At 42.8% G+C, this 21,030-nt stretch overlaps 1 protein-coding gene across 1 annotated transcript in view; it reads right to left on the bottom strand.

The window, feature by feature from the left end:
- Positions 1 to 21,030, bottom strand: part of LRRC2 (leucine rich repeat containing 2) — a 759,557-nt gene that overhangs the window by 404,141 nt on the left and 334,386 nt on the right. The window contains exon 4 of the mRNA XM_069745466.1: positions 6,999 to 7,155. Within this exon, the coding sequence (XP_069601567.1) occupies positions 6,999 to 7,155 (157 nt within the window). The remainder of the gene's footprint in view (positions 1 to 6,998; positions 7,156 to 21,030) is intronic.

Raw genomic sequence — 21,030 nt, 5'->3', positions numbered from 1 at the left:
AGCCAGCCTCTGGAAGGTCGCCGGGGCAATCTTCATCCCGAATGGCATAACTCGAAACTGGAATAAGCCAAACGGGGTGACAAATGCCGACTTGGGAATAGCATCAGGATTAAGGGGAATCTGCCAGTAGCCTTTGCATAGATCGATGGTGGTCAAATACTTTGCCCCTGCCAGCCGGTCTAACAAGTCATCCACACGCGGCATGGGATACGCATCCGTCACTGTTTTCTCATTGAGCTTACGATAGTCTACACAAAACCGTGTACGCCCATCCTCTTGGGCACTAACACTACGGGGGATGCCCAGGGACTATCTGACTCTTCAATGACCCCCTAAACGCAACATTTCTTGTATCTCTTGTCGTATCCCTTCTCGTACAGACTCAGGGATGCGGAAGGGGGGTTGTCGCACGGGGGTCTGATCCTGGGTCTCAACCTTGTGTTGTGCCAGGTGAGTGTACCAGGGTTTCCCCGAAAACATCCTCTGTCACTGCCTCAACAACTCTTCCACCTGCTGTCTCTCCCGGGGGACTAGGTCTTCACCCAAGTGTACCTGGTCCCATGTTTTAGACTGAGTCCTCTCCCCTAAGACATCAGGCAAGGGAAGTCCGGCGAAATCCTCTGCTTCAGGTGCACAGATGGCCACTACCTCTTCAGGGCGCTTCTGATAGGGCTTCAGCATATTCACGTGGAACATGCAGATAACCCTGGGGTCATCACAATCGGCGACATTATAGGTGGTGTCGGCTATTTTCCCCACTACCTGGTAGGGCCCCTGCCATGCAGCTTGGAACTTGTTCTGCCTAGTGGGCTCTAACACCAGGACCTTCTGCCCTATTTCCAAGGTGCGCTCTCTGGCCCTCCGATCGTACCATACGCGCTGGCACCGCTGGGTGATCTGCATATTCCCACGTACAGCCTGGGTCAGCTCCTGTAGGCGGTCCCGGAATTCCAGCACATAGGGTACAATAGGTACCTCTTCTATGATGCCCTCCCCTTCCCAGTGTTCTAGCACTAAGTCTAGGGGTCCCCTTACCCGTCTCCCGTATACCAGTTCAAATGGGGAGAACCCCGTAGATTCTTGGGGCACCTCTCGATAGGCAAACAGGAGGTGAGGCAAGAATTTCTCCCAGTCCCTGTAGGTCCTGGTAAAAGTCCCAATGAGTTTTTTTAACGTCCCGTTAAAGCGTTCACACAACCCATTGGTTTGCGGGTGGTACGGGGCGCTTCTAATGGACTTTATGCCGCACAGCTTCCACAGTTGGTTGGTCACCTCTGCTGTAAACTGGGTACCCTGGTCTGAGATAATCTCCCGGGGAAATCCAACCCGTGAGAAAACCTGGAGCAGGGCAGCCGCCACTGTCTCTGCCAGTATGTTAGGTAACGCAACCGCCTCTGGATACCGTGTGGCATAATCTACCACCACCTTTTCCCTGACGGACTGGGTTTGGCTAACGGCCCTATCAGATTGAACGCTACTCAGCTAAATGGTTCCTCCACAATGGGGAGGGGGCCTAATTTGGCCTTGCATCGATCTCCCCTCTTGCCAATGCGCTGGCAACTGTCACAGGTCTGGCAGTATTGACGAACATCATAGGTTACCTCCGGCCAAAAGAAGTTATGTGTCAGAAGATGCCTGTAGTGACTGACACCGAAGTGCCCGGCCAAGGGTATGTCATGAGAGATTCGTAGTAACTCCTGCCTATACTTCTTGGGAACTACCAGCTGTCGTTTTATAGTGGGGCTCGTCCCTGTGTGGTGCTGCTCTGGGATCCGGTAGAGGAGTCCCTGCTTCCATATAAACTGTTCCCCTTCCAGTACCCCTCTCCCCTCCTGTGCCTTCCCACGATATCCCTCCAATGAAGGATCCTCAAGTAACTCCCTCTTAAATCTGGGGTGGCCCAAGAAATGTGTCTGGCTATGGGAATACGTGTAGGGCTGGGATGTCTTACCTGGGCCTCCTCTGAGTGTGATTCCGCATCCGCAGCTCGAGCTTGTCTCCGGGTGGTCACAGGATATGTCTCAGCCAGAGGGGCAACTGAGAAGGCAGACAACATGGGCCCCAAGTCATTTCCCAGCAAAACTTCTGCAGGCAAATCCTCCATCAAGCCGACCTCAACAAGGCCATCTCCAACTCCCCAGTTCAGGTGAATCCTGGCAGTGGGCAGTTGATGTATGGCTCCCCCTGCTACACGGACTGCCACTGTCCGGTCCGTCTTCTCTTGGTCCCAGGCGAGATGAGGCTTCACAGGGGTCAAAGTTGCTCCGGAATCTCTTAGTCCCTGCATGCGTTTCCCATTAACCCACACGACCTGTCGATGCTGTTGTCGATTATCTGCCCGGGCTGCCTGCACGGGGTCTACTTCATGCAGCACTTCCTCCATGTCTTCCACCCCTTGGTTAGTTGTAGCCCCCAATGCCGGGTCAGCTTTGCCTTGGTAGCAGTGTACAGCGGCCTGGCGGAAGGTAGCTGTTCTCGCCTTTGGCCACTGGGTATGCTGAGTCCGGTTGGGACATTGTCTTTGCAGGTGGCCCAGCTGACGGCAGGTGTGGCATCGCACCCCAGGGGAACTGTGGTAGGCCGGGTTTCTAGCTGGTCCCCATACAATCTTCGGTGGTTTGGGGCCCTCCAGGTCCATAGGCGGACCCATAGTGACCATCTTAGATCCTGACCACTGAGGCCTCCTGGCGTCATGATGTTCATCGGCCAGACGAGCGTCTTCCTCAAGAGTCATTGACCGCCTGTCCCGAAGCCATTCCTGTGTCTCGGGGTTTAGTCCATTAAAGAATCGTTCTAACAAGAAGAGCTGGAGGATGTCCTCCTTAGTGGTTGCTTGGCTCCCTTGTGCCCACTGTAGCAGTGACCGCCGTAATTTACAGGCCCATTCAGCGTGGGTATCGGTTACTCGTTTTATAAGTCCGCGTAACTTTTGGCGGTATGCCTCTGGTGTCAGCGCATACCGGGCCAAGATCACTTCTTTGATCCGCTCATAGTCCATACAGTCCTCATCAGGTACCATGCGATAGGCGTCTGCTGCCCGGCCTGTCAGCTTGCTGGCCAGAATCTGAACCCGTTCCTCCGGCTTCACTTGATGAAGGGCACACTGCCGCTCAAAGTCCTGCAGAAAGCCATCAATGTCTTCCTCTGCCTCCCCCAACTGTCGGAAGGCATTATACTGGATCTTTTTGTGGCTTACTGTTGAAGGTACCTGGGCGGAAGCCAGAGCTCCCCCTGCTCGCTGACTCTCCTATCTCCGCTCTGCCATCTCCATCTTGGCCAGCTCCACTTTGGTCCGTTCTGCTATCTCCATCTTGACCAGCTCTATCCTGGTCCGCTCGGCCATCTTTTCCTTCAGATCAGTACGCACATCAGCCATCACCTCTCGTATGATCTCTACTGCAGGGTTTGGGCCATAGAACACCAGTCTGTTTACCTCCCTCTGGAATTCAGTCTCCTCCACGTTCACATTGGGGGGCGCTGCACTGTCGTGTTACATTATGGCTGCTATCAAATCTGCTTTTGTTTTTTGCTGGCGATTAACCCTCGGGCTTCCACCAGATCTTTTAATGTAGTCCTCTTTAACTTCTGGTAGTTGTCTTCCATTCATTCCTTTCCTCCTGTAGAAAGGGTATCATATCCCGCTGTCTGCCACCAGTGTAACGGGGTCTAACAAGCTGGGGTACCTCTTTTAGTACCACCCCGTGTTTCAGGTGGTCCACTCTGCTTTTGCTGGATTCTGAATGAAGGATGCTGGCTGGAATTCCTTGATTACGTGAGAGCATATAAAAGCTGACTGCTACCCCACATATTTTTAGTCTAAAAGAACTCACTTTATTTACAGCACACAGAATATATAACACAGATACACAGGGCAGGCCAATAGAAAAAGGAGGCCAGACAAACATTACAATAGCCGCAGGGGGCCGGAGCCTGCTGATATTTACTGGGGGAATTACAAAGGTGGGGGAGGACAGAAGGGGGATATCTTATCCTCTCTGCCCAGGGGCGCAGCCTGTGGACTGATGCATTTCACATGGAACCTATTATACATAATATATACTGCATAACATATTCTTGGTGCTGGGGGTTCTGTAACACCTCCCCTTATCCCTCTACCCCGTTTCATTTAATCAATATCACACTGTAATGGTCATAGTTCATTATTGCAAAAATAAGATTCCTGTAAAAGTTATCAGTGCTTTACTATAAATAAAGAATTTACAAAAAGAAAAGAAGATGCTCCATCAGCTGCCATTGCATTATACATCTAACAAGACAGGACGTTATGTAATAAAGTCAGAGCTCTATATAATCCATTATGTAAAGGGACAGTGCTGTACTTTAACATGAGGGGGTACTGTGTAATAAGGGACAGCAATATACATAATAAAGCAGACTATGTAATATGTATACATGACTTGTATGTGCTTGTGTGTGGATATATACTGTATATACATTGCTCAAAAAAATAAAGGAAACACTTAAACAACAGAATATAACTCCAAGTAAATCAAACTTCTGTGAAATCAAACTGTCCACTTATGAATCAACACTGTTTGACAATCAATTTCATATGCTGTTGTGCAAATGGAATAGACAACAGATGGAAATTATTGGCAATTATCAAGACACACTCAATAAAGAAGTGGTTCTGCAGGTGGGGACCACAGACCACATCTCAGTACCAATGCTTTCTGGCTGATGTTTTGGTCACTTTTGAACGTTGGTTGTGCTTTCACACTCGTGGTAGCATGAGACGGACTCTGCAACCCACACAAGTGGTTCAGGTAGTGCAGCTCATCCAGGATGGCACATCAATGCGAGCTGTGGCAAGAAGATTTGCTGTGTCTGTCAGTGTAGTGTCCAGAGGCTGGATGTACTACCAGGAGACAGACAAGTACACCAGGAGATGTTTAGGGGGCCGTAGGAGGGCAACAACCCATCAGCAGGATGGCTACCTCAGCCTTTGTGCAAGGATGAACAGGAGGAGCACTGCTAGAGCCCTGAAAAATGACCTCCAGCAGGCCACAAATGTGCAATGTGCATGTGTCTGCACAAACAGTTAGAAGTCGACTCCATGAGGATGGTTGGAGTGCCCAACGTCCACGGATGGGGGTTGTGTTCACAGCCCAACACAGTGCAGGATGCTTCGCATTTGCCACAGAACACCATGATTGCCAATTTCGCCACTGGTGCCCTATGCTCTTCACAGATGAAAGCAGGTTCACACTGAGCACATGTGACAGATGTGACAGATTCTGGAGATGCCATGTAGAGCAATCTGCTGCCTGCAACATCCTTCAGCATGACCGGTTTGGCAGTGGGTCAGTAATGGCATGGGGTGGCATTTCTTTGGAGGATTGCACAGCCCTCCATTTGCTCACCAGAAGTAGCCTGACTGCAATTAGGTACCGAAATGAGATCCTGAGGCCCTTGTGAGACCATGTGCTGGTGCGGTTGGCCCTGGGTTCCTCCTAATGCAGGACAATGCCAGACCTCATGTAGCTGGAGTGTGTCAGCAGTTCCTGCAAGATGAAGGCATTGAAGCTATGGACTGGCCCGCCCATTCCCAAGACCTGAATCTGATTGAACACATCTGGGACATCATGCCTCGCACCATCCACCAACATCACGTTGCACCACATACTTTCTAGGAGTTGGTGGATTCTTTAGTCCAGGTCTGGGAGGGGATCCCTCAGGAGACCATCCGCCGCCTCATCAGGAGCATGCCCAGTCATCGTATGGAGGTCACATTCACATGGAGGCCAGACACACACTACTGAGCATCATTTCCTTGTTTTGAGGCATTTCCACTGAAGTTGGATCTGCCTGTAATTTGATTTTGCACTTTGATTTTGAGTATCGTTCCAAATCCAGGTCTCAATTGGTTAATAAATTTGATTTCCATTGATGATTTTTGTGTGATTTTGTTGTCAGCACATTCAACTTTGTACAGGACAAAGTATTCAATGAGAATATTTCATTCATTCAGATGTAGGATGTGTTGAGTATTCCCTTTTTATATATATATATATATATCTATATATATACATATATATAGATATATATATATATATATACATAGCTTTGTCATCATAAAAGGGGGGCCCAGACACATTTCTTGCACAGGGGCTCCAAGCTGTGAGTGTCCGCCCCTGGAGCAAGGGCACATTGCAGACACAGTGCATGGAAATGTTACCAGCTATCTAAGCCCTGCAGCAGGGAGGCATTATGGAGCAGAGAGGATTTCTTTACAAGTTAAGTGGGGATGTAGATAGTGAGAAGCATGGAACTAAGAGGACTAGGTCGCACAAAGGTGTATTAACGAAGGACAGAGATAGCAATTCTCCACATGATACTGTTACATGGCTGTGAATCTGGAATATGGTTGTTAATTCCAGAGGCAAGAACAGAGAGGCAAGAAAGGTTGCTTTGGCTAAGTGAGGACCCTGATATGGTAGGTAACGGGAACAAAAAGCTATGTGTAAGCTCAATCTAACATTGGGGAGAAATAATTCTAGATTGCTAAGTTGAGTACATTGTAAGTAACATCAGAGATGGAATAACTAAGGCAGTTAATTTGTGTAACTGTGAGATACCACATAAGAAAAATGCCCTCACATGCATTTGTAAAATATATGCCATTGTTTTTCCAGAGGGCACCAACATACAAACACATTGAGGAACCTATTTTTTAGCATTTGGGGTCACGTAAGTGATCCCCCATTTAAGTGATCCTTAGAAGTCTGCACAGAATTCTTTTATAGTCTTAAAACATAGACACATAGATTAGCATGGAAGTTGAAGTTTTTAACCAAGACTATTCCCACAGATGGTTTCATTTTAGATGCATTAGAGAAATAAATGGTATCTATTAGTGTATGAAGTTACTGTACTATTCCTTTTCATGGGCATGCAGCTATAATAGACAACACATTGTATATACACCTATGATTTTTTTTCCCTGTAGTTTGAAACTAAACATTATTTTTACTCACCTATTTCAGGAGGAAGACATGTGATTTTGTTTTGTGACATATCCAAAATTTTCATATCTTCAAATGCCTGAATATAGTCTGGAATGGTAACTATGAGGGTTTTATGAATGTGCCATTCTTTCAGGTATGTTTGTTCTCTTAGGTAATCAGGAAGCTCCTGAGTGGGGAAAGAAATAAAAAATTAGATTTGCAAGATTATCAACATCAACGAAAGTGATACATCTTTACCTGGATTTTCTATTTTTGGTAATAAAAATAACATTAATAAAATTATTGTAATTGAAAAGTATTCATTAATCAGCTATAACAATAAAACCACTTGCAAGTAAAGCGAATAAAATTTCTTATTTTGTGAGAAATAAATTATATATTAGGCTGAGTCCACACGTTTCAGCCATTTTAAGATTTTTTGAACAATTTTGCAAAGTTATGGCCAAACTACAACTGTGTTAAACCAGGCTTAAAGGGAACCTGTCATGTTGGATAATGCTATTGACCTGCGGTGTTATGGTCTGGTGATTAAGGAGCGACATGCGACTAGCTCTGAGCAGGTGGTAACTATACTGACTGCAGTCCCTAAGCTCGACACAATACTAGAAGTAGCTGTGGAATGCTCCTAACTCTGCCAAGCATCTCGTCACAGCCTAAGAGCTAACTACCCCTAAAGATAGAAGCAGGAAAACTATCTTGTCTCAGAGAAAATCCCCAAAGGATAGATTAGCCCCCCACAAGTAATGACTGTGAGAGGAGAAGGAAAAGACATACGTAGTATGAAACAAGATTAAGCACAGGAGGCCACTTCTAGCTAGATAGAAAAAGTACAGGACAGAACGCTGTGCGGTCAGTAATAAAAACTAGAAAAAGTCCACCACAGAGGAATGCAAAAATCTCCACACCTAACTAAAGGTGTGGAGGGCAATTTCTGCTGCCCAGAGCTTCCAGCCTAGCTGAATAGATCCATACTGATAAGCTGGACAAATGAACAAAACATAGAAAGTGCTAAACAACAAGTCCACAACAAGTGAACTGCAAAAGGAAAAGCAAGGACTTAGCTTTTGCTGAACTGGTCAGAGTGTCAGGAAAATCCTAAGAGCAATGACTCCAGGCAGGAACAATTGACAACTGATATTGAATGAGGGATAAGGCCAGACTAATATAGCCGAGCCAAAAAGACGATCAGTGAAAACAGCTGCTGAAGCTAAATCCAAGAAGCAGCCATACCACTCAAAACCACAGGAGGGAGCCCAAGAGCAGAACTCACAAAAATGCTACTTACAACCACCGGAGGGAGCCCAAGAGCGGAATTCACAACACTGCAGTTACAGAGTTGATCTGCAGGTTAATAGCGTTATGAAGGTTCCACTCTACTGAAAGTTTGGCACCATGAAGAGAATTAACTTTAGTTCTTCCAGTAGCCGCTGGTTTTCAGTCATTTATTTTCAAAGTCAATTCATTTACAATAATGCATTTTAGTTTTTTCATCCCATCTTCCAAAAGCCATCATTGATTTTCTACTGGCCTAGCCCTTGGAGGTTTTGTCCTTTTCACATTAAGTTGTATTTTTTAGAAGCACCCTTTAATATACCATATAACTTTCTGAAAAAAGGGAACAATTCATTGTAGAGTGAAATGTGAAATGGGCAAAAAGAGGAATTATGTACAGTAATTGCTTTCAGGGTTTCGTTGACTTTAGTCTCGAGGGCAATATAATTATAATAGTATTATCAAATGCATATATTATGATACTGGTGTTATCAAATTTGTATATTTTCGCCTTATACTACTTAAAAAAAATAAAAACCCAATTCTATATTGAGAAAAAAAACTATCAACAGCATTAAAATGGAAGAGAGGACATTAATTATGTGTAGAATATAGGCAATTCCATTATCTAAATAGCAAAGGGTTCATTACAGTTCAAGTTGCCAGAATGTGGAATGCCCTACCATAAGAAGTGTTAAAGGGATACAATGTATCAGAACTTAAAAAGGGCTAAATGTTTTTTCACAACAAATAGTATTGTAGGTTATAAATAATGAAACAGAAAATTGGTCTTTTCTCCAAAAAAACGGAAAACGGATACAGAACATGGATCCCAATTCTGAACAGATACCGTATTTTTCGGACTATAAGACGCACCGGACCATAAGACGCACCCCAAATTTGGGGTGAAAATTGCAGAAAAAAAGATTTTTTATAACATGGGGGTCCGTCTTATTGTCCGAATTTACAGTATCTTATGGCGGTGGCAGAGCAGGGTCACAGGAGGCAAGGTGGGGTGATGCTGGGATGAGGAGGTGCTGGGATGAGAAGGTGCTGGGATGAGAAGGTGCTGGGATGAGAAGGTGCTGGGATCAGGAGGTGCTGGGATCAGGAGGTGCTGGGATCAGGAGGTGCTGGGATCAGGAGGTGCTGGGATGAGAAGGTGCTGGGATCAGGAGGTGCTGGGATCAGGAGGTGCTGGGATCAGGAGGTGCAGTGAGAGGTATGGCGTGAGAGGGGTCCCTGGCGTACCATGCAGGCTTACCTAGGTGGCAGAGGTGCGGTGGCAGAGGTCCAGTGGCAGAGGTGCGGTGGCGGGGGTGTGGCAGCAGAGGAGGCGCAGGAAGCGGGGTCCCTTTCCCCGGTATGGTGATGCAGCAGGCCCGGTATGCAGCAGAGCCGGGTGAATCCTCTTGTTATCGGTGGGCGCGGCCATCTTCCTGAGGCCGCGCGTGTGCAGATGAAGCGCTCTGCTCCCGGGGCTTCAGGAAAATGGCCGCGGGAGGCCGCGCGTGCGCAGATGGAGATCGCGGCGGCCATTTTCCTGAAGCCCCGGGAAGCAGAGCGCTCCATCTGCGCACGCGCGGCCTCCGGAAAATGGCCGCCACCACAGATAACAAGAGGATTCACCCGGCTCTGCTGCATACCGGGCCTGCTGCATCACCATACCGGGGAAAGGGACCCTGCTTAATGCGCCTCCTCTGCCGCCACACCCCCGCAACCGCACCTCTGCCACCGGACCTCTGCCACCGCACCTCTGCCACCTAGGTAAGCCTGCATTGCGACTATTAGACGCACCCCCCATTTTCCCCCCTTTTTTTGGGGGAAAAAAGTGCGTCTTTTAGTCCGAAAAATACGGTAGGTATAGCAATATTGGAATTAAAACATAACAAAATAGCTGCTGTACTAACCACCAATGGGCCAAGGGGATAATTTTTCTCTGATATATAGATGCCCTAATAAAGAAACAATTGGTTAGTTAGTTTTTATCGCACCAACCAAAATCCAACAGATAACGCTCCTTCCTTGTCATCAGCAACTTTAATAGAACAAAAGTGGAGGCTGATGAAGCACAATCAAGTGTTATAAGTATGCAGCTATTAAGATATCAAAGGTGAGTATGGTATATCCATATTGCATGCATGCATTGACAAAGTCATGTACATCAAGAAATGGAGCTTCTTCACCAAAGTTGGATGAGTTCAAGACATCCATGGAACCCCTGATTTTCTATGTTTAGCCACCATAAGAGAGAGTCTGTTGTCACTGAAGAAAAATTTACTTTCCCTTCTAAACACTCTCCTAATTGTTTTTGAGCTAACAATATCTCCCATTTTAGCTGTTTGATGTGCAGCTGGGTTTATGACACAAAGTCAAGGTTCCCAAAAATTTCAGTGCCTGCCTTACTGTCAATGTTGGGATGTTCACTGCTGCTGATTCCATAGATTTTACTCTGATAATCTCCTCTTAGGGAAGGAAACAAGACTGGTCTACCGAATCCAAAATAATACCTACAAAGGACAATATTTTTAATGGCTTTAGTTTTGATTTAGTAAAATTCAGTAACCAGCCCAGCTCCTTTAAGATGTTTCTGACTCCTTCCAGTTGTGGGTTGCAATGTTCCACTGAACTTCCCACAATCGGAAAATCCTTCAGATAGGGAACAACCAGAGAATTCTGAAACTAAATATAAGCTTTTATCTCGATTATAAGTTTGGTGAAAACCCTCGGAGCCATAGATAAACCGAAGGGCTAAGCTTTAAATTTAAAATCTATTAGTTTTCCCTGCACAATTAAGGCCACCCTGACTAATTTTTGATGGTCTGTGTGTATCGGAACATGGTAATATGCATAATTTAAGTCTAGAACCACAATGCAGCACTCTAGAACCAGAAGTCTTGTAGCATAGCTGACTTTATCGATTCCATCTTGAAACTGCACCAGCAATCTGTTTAGACTTTTTAAGTTGATAATGGCCCTGAACGTATTGTGTGGTTTTTTTATTAGGAAAAAAGGGGGAATAAAATACTCCTCCTTCTTGTACAGATGCTTAGCCAAAAACCTTCTTCTGGACTAGACCCAAAACTGTTCCTCGCATGACATTCTGGGGGGGGGAGGGGTAACCCTTCAGAATTCTAACTTAGGGCCTGATTCTAGTATTTCTAGTATCCAAGCACTGGATGAGATCTTTTTCCAGGGCTAAATGAAGAGGGTAAACCTTTCCCCTATTTGTGAAATGGTGTCATTGGAAAGACAAACTCTTCTGGAACCTCCAAACATAAAGCCTGGATTTTTACTATTTTTATCTTCCTATCTTTTCTGGTCCCAGGGGGCCTAGCTCCACATTTTGAAAGGAGTCCTTCTTGAATTCGTTTATGGAAAAGCTGGGAAACACTTTATTACTACCGCCTTTTTCAATATGTTGTCCAAAGTCTGACTGAAGAGGAATTGTCCATCACATGGAATAGAACACAATTTGGTTTTTGACTGAAAAATTCCTGGCTCGCCGAGCTGTGTTAGAAAGACTAGCTGATCTGTTTGCTAGCCTTACTGAGTTTGTTGAGACATCTGCCAGAAAGGCTGCCACCCCCTGTATTAATGGTAAGTGAGTCATAAAGTTTTCTCTTGGGGTTTTATTTTTTAACTGGTCTTCCAGTTGTTATAACAAGATCATCATTGAATGGGCAGTACAAGTCCCTACAATTGCTGATTTTAAAGTACCTGCCGAGGTACATGTGACTCAAATACCCATCTGCCTCCTTATCTAGTGGGTCCTTCAGGACACCAGTGTCTTCAAGGAGAAAGGCAGATTTTTTCAAATACTTTGCCAACTCTATATCTATGTTTGAGACCTTGTCCCATAATGCTACCTCTTTTTCGTCAAAGTGGTATCTCCTCTTTGAAGTTGAGGGTAGAGTGCCTCTCTTCTCTGGCCATTTCCTTTCTTTTCCAAAAAGCATATGTATTTTTCATTGATCTGAAATGTACATGTTTTCTTTTGTTCTAAACCCCCAAACATAACATCCTCTAGAGATCTAGGTATTTTTTCCTCCTTAAGGCACATGGTGGTTCTAATGGCCTTAATCAATTTGTATCTTCCATAAGGAAGCATGGTCTACACCCTACCTACTATCAGAAGATGAAGAGGAGGAGGACTCATATTTGCCTTCTGACTTATTAATAATAATAATAGTAATAATCTTTAATTATATAGCGCCAACATATTCCTCAGCGCTTTACAGTTTAACAGTTTCAATCACAACAGTCATAAGTAATAACGTTAACAATATAATAATTAAAGCAAACTAGGATGACCCTGCTCGTGAGAGCTTACAATCTACAATGAGGTGGGGGAGATAAAAAGTACAGGTGTATATTTAGAATGATGGTCCAGCCATCTTGAGGGAGTGGGGGATAGATAGTGATAGTGAATGGGCTACACATACACACTTGCACATAAAATGACTTTGATTAGGGAACGTGATAGGCTGCTCTGAATAAATGTGTTTTGAGGGAGCTCCTAAAACTATGCAACTTTTGGATGGTCCTAGTTTCTTGGGGTAGAGCATTCCAGAGGATTGGTGCAGAGGTTAGTCGAAAGGCATTTTCAGAGCACAGCTATCGGCTAGGCCAATAGACAGAAATGAGGGAGGAGATGTAAGGGGGTGCCGCACTGTGGAGACCTTTGTGGGTGAGAACAAGTACTTTGAATTTGATCCTGTACTGAATGGGCAGCCAGTGTAATGACCGGCAAAGAGCGGACACGTCTTGAGGGATTTATTTAAATAAGGTAATTAAGCTAAAGACCTTTTCTTCCCATTCCTCATAAGTGTTTTTAGGGAAACTTCAACCTCTGCCCTGATAACCGATCTCAAATTCATAGCGAAGTTGGAAGTCTCTTCAGAAATTTTTTTTGTTTACAGGCTGGACAGTTTTTTCTGCCATTTCTCTTCTGCATAGTGTATATTCCTTATTTTTCCTTTTTGTGATAGCTTTTCAAGTCCTTTCCTAGTCACAAATAACAAGAACAAAAAGGGCCTATTTGACAATGTGAACATTCACAAAGATCACTCACCATCCACCTTTACTTTAAGGGTACTGGATTATGAGACTTGATTAGGACACACAACAGATCCTCTCTGGAGACAAGGGAGTCATGACCCCGTCTGCTCCTGTGGCTGTTTTTGCTATCACTTGTTCCACTTGAATGACTGCCACCACTGTGTCCACGCTGCAGTAACTGCAAATGCTTCTCCATTGTACCTAAGAAGGAGAGCCAGAGAACAAGCGCTCTACACGTGGTCAGACCTCATTTTGAATGAGGGACCACACAGTTTCTCCTTCTTGTACATGCCTCCTTTGACACCCACAGGAAGTGTTTTCTTACTTCTGGGTCAAAAGCCCCGTCAACGGAGTGCTCATGCTATTGGACCAGCAGCTGCACTTTCAGTGCCTGAAGCTGGTGCTACAATCCTGCTGCCGTTCTTCCAGATGCCGGGACAGGCCTGAGTAAGTCTTGATCTTCTACCACCTGCTTCAGCACCAGGTTCCCCATGAAGGACAGGAAACCAACTGATGCGGCGGAGAGAAGCCTCCCTTTTAAAGTAGGTTTCCTATTCTTGTTGAGCGGATCCCTATCTCAGATGTGCTGTCATGGGTGAAAGGAAAACCCATTCTTAAATACCCAAATTCCCCACTAAAAAGCACCTTATACTCACTTTCTATGTGCTGTCATGGGTGAATGGAAAACCCATCCTTAAATATCCAGTTCCCCACTAAAAAACACCTTATACTTACCTTCCATAACAGCAGTCTCTTGGGAGTTACATGACATGGTTGTGCCATGTGAGTCTGGTAGCTAATTATTTATCATTAATGAGCTGCTGTGCTCTCATTTTCTTTTGGGTCCAAGGATCATCTCAAGGTAGTCATAGCACAGTAGTCCAATAGTACCCCCTGATTGCCTGCATTGCTCATGTGGCATCGCTGTAATGGGGACAACGTCACTGGAATGGCGCTAGTATAGGAGGAGAGGAGGAGAGTATAAGGTTTTATTATTAAGATCATTTCCTATGGGGATAGAAACTTTTGTATGTTAAGGTGCCCATATACTTTAGATAATTGTTGGACAAGCGTTCATGTCTTCTGTATTAGGATATGTTGTAAACCATTGCAAGACACATCTGGAGGTTGCTTATCGGTCTGGAGAATAAAGAGAACATATATGCTTGTGTTAGGGTTAGCGGAATGCACCGAGTAAAAATATATATATTAATAGGTGAGTTTGCAACCCGGGGTCCACTGTGCAGGAGAGGAACCTGCTGCTAGTAATTGGCGGTACTATATGGTGGTATTATCGAACTCTGTTACTTCACAGAATCATTAGGATAGGGAAACACTGTGCCCTGTTAACATCACAGAGGAACACAGCTACCAAACAGAGCAAAACTGTGGTCATGCAGTCAGCATAGCACACAAACAACTCCTCACTGGAGGGGCTGGTATTCTAGGGGCTTATTTCAACCAACCCTGACCTCATGCAAACATGACCACACAGTAGCAAGGCTCAAACATAGGTTGATACTAGCGCATGGCTGTGCGGCCATGCAAACCTTTTATAGCTGTAGCAGTCAAGGCCTTTCCTGGTGGTCCAATAGGAGCTGCTACAGGACCTGAGCATGTGACCCCAGACCTCAAATGGGAGGTCATCCCGTGGGCATGCTCAGTATGGGAAAAGCGGGACTTAGTCCCAGAAAGACCTGCTCGCTGCTGAACATTGCTGGCTGCAATGACAGAGCCTGGAAGGGCAGTAGTAACCAGTCATCCAGATGCTGGGACCGACGTCTCCGCTGAGCAGGCTCTACTGTGGCTGGAGGAGAATGGGAGACTGCAGCAGACATGGTTTGAGATTCCTCCTGTGCAGCAGCGGGAACTCAACACCTAACATGTTTGAATTTAAACTACCTAATCCTTATCTCCACCAATATCATTTTTCAGATAGCCCCTATACACAGGAAGATGGTCAAAGAAATAGTAATACAAAAGTGACAACATGTTAAAATATACTTTAAAAAGATACTTCTTTCTTATGTTTAATCTCTCTGTCAGTCATATTTACAGAAATTTATAGGTAAAAAATAATGGGTCCTCTTTAACTCCTTGTCAACATCTATGGCACCGATGGGTTGCTATGACAGCCAGCGATCTATTGAAGACCTCAGTGTCTGTCATAGTAGAGTTCCACTGAAACCCTGCCTATTGCCGTGTTTCAAAAGGAGAACATGATTTTTACTATATTCAGCAATTCTGGGGAATGGCTATATATACTATAAGCAATCAGGTCTTTTACCTCCATTATAATTAAGATAATAAAAATAAACATAATACACATATGAGGTATCACCACATCAGCAAAAGTCTAGTATGTCAAAATATATAATAATTAACCTAATCGTTAAACACCATAAACAGAACCAAAATTAAAACACTAAAAATTGTGTTTCTTTTATTAATTGCAATACTTGAAAAAATGTTGGAAGAAGTGATTAGAATATAACATCTCTCCCAAAATGATATCAATGCCCTGCAAAATATAACCCTTCACATAACTCCATTGCCAGATAAAAGAAAATATTATGGGTCTCAGAATATGGCAACAATAAAAACTTGGCGATTAACTCAACAGTCCCTGCTCTTCCCTGCAGTCTGTGACTTTAAGTTATCTCTTGGTCATATACAGTATATTATGCTGCGCCTATTTGTCATTAAATAGCTAGCAGTAAAATCTTGTGCTTTGTATTTTCCTCTTTGCAAATGATAGAATACATAGACCCATAAAAAAACATAATTCACAATATTAATAGGCATCCCCTTGATTAATAATCCTTACTGATATAAGATTTTAATTCACCACTTCCATGAGGGTTTATTATACATAGTCCTTGCTTTCACGCATTCCAAAGTCGTACACTAGAAAACTTGGGCAGCCATGATATTTTTGCTAACCTACATTTAGTAATGGGTCATCTTATATTGAGGGTATAACCTTTACGTATTTTGCTTTACTTCTTATTTCTCGCTATACCTCAGGGTTGTTCTTATTATAAAAATCACAAGGGACTTTAATGAACTGAAAATAGCTTCCGTACTTTGAAAACATCGACTCACACATTTTATTCCAGCAGATAGTTTACTTTTGAAAACTTGCTGGAATAAAACAGAAATTTCTTTGAAGTCATGAATCATATCCTGTGAAAACTTTCTTTTATCATCAGCGGGGTTTTTTTTTTTATGGTGGTTGCACATTTTTCTGAGTATTAAAACGTACTGGCGTATTAGCTTTCTAATAAACCTACTACACCAGTTTTAGGATGTGCTATAAGTTTATTAACGCCATCAATTCATTTTTTTTTAGTATGTTGGACATATTTAGTAGATCCTGCAATACCTCATCATCTCATACAGTAAATCAAATTATTCTACAATTTCAAAATATTTTATCCCCTTCCAGTTGGAGCTCATTTTTGTTTTGGCGCTTTTGTATTTCATTCACCTCTTCTAAGAGCTATGACATTTTTTTATTTTTCCATTGACATAGCTCATAGGAATAAGATGTTGTTATTGACAATGTTCACTTTCCAAAATATTAAAAATAATGATTTTCAGCTGGGGTGAAATGGTAAAAAAAAATCTGACATTGTTTTAGGGTTGAGTTTTTACAGCGATGAGCTGACAATATTATTCTTCAGATCAGTATGGTTACAGCAATACCAAAATTATATAATTTTATTTATTTATATATTTTAGTGATTAAAAAGAATACAGATCTTTGCAAAATAAGTTTGGTGTGTGCCATTTTCTGATACCCATAACTTTTTATTTTTCGGTCAGCGCTCTGTGAGGACTAGTTTTTTTGTGTTGTAACCTGTAGATTTATTGGGGCACATATACGGTTTTCATTGCAATTTTGGTGGTTTGATTTTTTTTTTTTTTTTTCACCATTTACTGTATTGGTTAGTTTATTCTATATTTGATAGATCCAGCTTTTATAGAAAATCAAGTAAGCTGTTTTTCATATTTTAACCCTTTCGCACCATGGCTGTTTCCCATATTTTCATTTTTGGGTTTTCTTCCTCTTCTTCAGAGAGCCATAACTTTTTTTATTTTTCCTTCAATATAGCTATATGAGTGGTTGATTTTTGCAAGGCGAGTTGTTTTTTTGAATGACATCATCGATTTTACTATGTAATATACTGGAAACGAGAAAAAAATTCCAAGTTTGGTGAAATTGCAAAAAAAAGTGCAATTTTACAATTCTTTATTGGAGTTCTTTATTTACCTTGTTTACCATATGATAAAACTGACCAGCCAATATGATTCTCAAGCTCAGTACGAGTATGCAGATACCAAATATGTATAGTTTATTTTTTGGATGGTGAAAAAAATTCAGAAATTTGTATAAAAAAACTTTTTGCATTTGCCACTCTTTCCAAGACCTCATTTTTCAGGATCTGGGGCTGGGTAGTGGCTGATTTTTTGCATGCCAAGTTGACATTTTTATTAATACCATTTTGGGGTAGATACAATGTTTTGATCGCCTCTTATTGCATTATATTGCAATGTTGCAATGTTAGAAAAAAAAACATATTATAGCTTTTCATTTTTTTTTCTCGTTACACCATTTAGTGTTTTGATTAATTAATAATTTTTTAAAAACATGTTTTATTGAAAACTGTAACACAACATAGAGACATATATTCCAAAAGACTTATTCAGAAGTAGGAAGAAGCAATATGCATTGTTCTTCAAAAGGTATACATACTGAATGCAGCTACTCAGGTTCACATATCATTGCATTGTTTAATATTAGCAAGTAAATTAAAATGTAATTTGTGTTAAAAATTAATAGAAACAATATACACGTTACTCTTCTATCATCAAACCTGAATTATTAATTTACTTTATACTTTGATAGATTGGACATTTTTGAATTCCGCTATACCAAATGTGTATTTTTTGATTTATTGCTTTATTTTTAATGGGATAAAAGAGGAATAATTTGAACATGTTTTTTACTGTTTTCATAATTTTAGGCTATGTGTACACAATTTCTGGATTTTTCGCGTTTTTTAGCGGTTTTTTTCGGCCATTTTCCGTGGGAAAAACGCTTAAAAAAGGCATACATAAGCATTTCATTATTTTTAATGCATTCTGCAATTTTTATGCACATGATGCAGAAAAAGTCTGGTTTTGTTCAGGAAAATTCTGCAGAAAATCCTGACTTGTGCACATAGCCTAAAGCCTTTTTGTCTTCAATCTTTACAGTATTTTATAGTCTCCTTTGGAGACTTGATGCTGCAATCATCCAATCGCCTGTGCTATACATACAGTGGCTTGCGAAAATATTCACCATCCTTGGCAGGTCTTCCACTACACCCAATCCAGGAGATGGATGCCCAACTTGGAGTTTTCGCATTTAAAAAAAAGAGGGCCTGACACCACCGAAGTGGAATAAATATCACGAGAACAGAAGTAGTTTAATTGGGACTGACACATCTTCCACTACAACTAGCTCCGCAGAGGTAGACCAACCATGGCTGTTCACATTTCCACAAATTCGTGTTAACATCATTAGCAGCAGCAGCAGCCACAGCAGGCACAGATACCACACTAAGGATATCACAGAGTGCAGTTACGTGACATAAATGCATCCCACCAAAAAATGTAATATCACCTAGTCTGTACAGTCTGCGGCTGGGGTGCAAAAGTCCTTGGAGAGTCATGACTTGTTCATATTGATAAAAGAAAGGTGGTCTACACTTTCAGGGCACAGCCAGCTTCGCTTATTTGTCAGGACACCACCAGCAGTGCTGAAGACACAATCTGAGAGAACGCTATCTGCTGGGCACGATAAAATCTCCAAGGTGTATGAGGCGAGCTCAGGCCACTCATCCATTTTAAATGACCAAAATTTGAAAGGGTCGAAAACCTTCCTGATGGTATTCAAATTCAGTTCTATAAACAATGGTATATCCGCGCTAGGAATAATCCCCTTTTGTTTATATAAGACAGTAAACCGAAATGCAGCCTCTCTTATTTCGATTACCAATTAGGCCCACTTATATCTATGGTTTTACCTTATTGGACACAGTGGAGACCTTCAGTATTTTTCAGTTTTTTTGCCCTGTACCCACTAGGCTCCTTTCAATGTAGATTTCATCCAAATTTGGATACTATAAAATGGAAGTATAAAATATTCTTTAGTATTATGAGGGCGCACAGATCCTCCCAGAAAGATATATAAAATCTATATGTAAAAACACATAAAAATGCATAAAAAAAACCCGAATATACTTTTGCTGAAGGTACTAACCGGGACGAGATTACCTCCTATGATCCGGTTTGTTTCTCCTCTTTTTCGTCGCTTGGAAAAGTCCTCATAATGTAGCCTGATATTCAGGTAGATTTATCTCACAACTCCTGCGGTTGGTGAGCGCTGCTCCGGCCGGTAGCAGTGCTCCAACACACCCATGTGTTGTGAGATAACAATATGTGTCCAATAAGGTAAAACCACAGATATAAGTGGGACTAATTGGTAATCGAAATAAGAGAGGCTGCATTTCGGTGTCTTATATAAACAAAAGGGGATTATTCCTAGCGCGGATATACCATTGTTTATATTACCTTTAGTATACGACACAGACAAGTGGTACTGTGACAATATCTGCTGCAAGGAAGTAGTTTAGCAAGCGCCACTGACATTTTAAATACCAAATTCAGTTCTAGATACTCCTGCACCATCTTCTCCATTCGTCAAATGTCAAAGGACTCACAGAAATTGCTTCTTACCCTTACACCATTGCTGCTGCTGCTTCTGCTGTTGGAAATGTTTTGGCATTGACGAATTGACATGGAAGTTGGAAGTCTTGAGCTGCAATGTGATCTGTGTGCTTCACTGCTGTCTTGGGGAAAAGCTCTCTTAAGGTTGTGTAAAAATGTGTTTCGATACTGCAGCATTCGCGGGTTCATTTCCAAGGCAGGAAGCATCTGGCAAAATGTGGTTTTATAACATGGATCTAACAAAGTGGCAACCCATTAGTCAGCAGTACTCCTAATCATAACTATATTGGGATCATGTTGCAGAAAGTGCAGCAAGAAGGCACAATCTCGGGCTCTATCATGAGGTCCAAGCCTATGCTGTTTTCGTGGCTGGGTATCAATGATGCTTGTTTCCTCTGTCCACTCCCACCAACCACAAACAACCGAGAGGGGATGATTATCCTCTTCATCTGACAGTTGCTCGCCCATCACCCCTTCCTCCCTCATTTGTTGCTTGGATCTTGCACCTTCGATAACAATTTGTCTATTATCACAAGCCCCCCAAGATCACAGTAATCCACCCTCCCTTGGCACCTGCCTGTGTGACAACAGTCTGAAACTTAGAGACATTGTTATCGCTCCCTCATCCTCCTCTGTCTTCTCCTCTTTTTCTGTTATCACCATCTCCTCCCACAGGCTATTTAAACTCTGCTCCAGCATTTAGATGACCATAATTTTGATGCTGATGTTGTTCCCACTCCGTAAACGTGATATGCGCCATGTCCGTACTGCGTTGGCCCAGGCTATACGACATGACATACTGCGTCAGGGCTCATTGCTCCTGCCATAGTCGCTGCAACATGTGCAGAGTGGAATTCCACCATGTTGGCACATTGCATATCAACCTGTTAACAGGCATGGACAAAGACCTCTGTATCGATGCAAGTTGATG

Source organism: Ranitomeya imitator, chromosome 1 (assembly GCF_032444005.1).
Source record: "Ranitomeya imitator isolate aRanImi1 chromosome 1, aRanImi1.pri, whole genome shotgun sequence".
NCBI classification, from domain to species: domain Eukaryota; kingdom Metazoa; phylum Chordata; class Amphibia; order Anura; family Dendrobatidae; genus Ranitomeya; species Ranitomeya imitator.
This window is presented reverse-complemented; position numbering and strand designations above follow the sequence as displayed.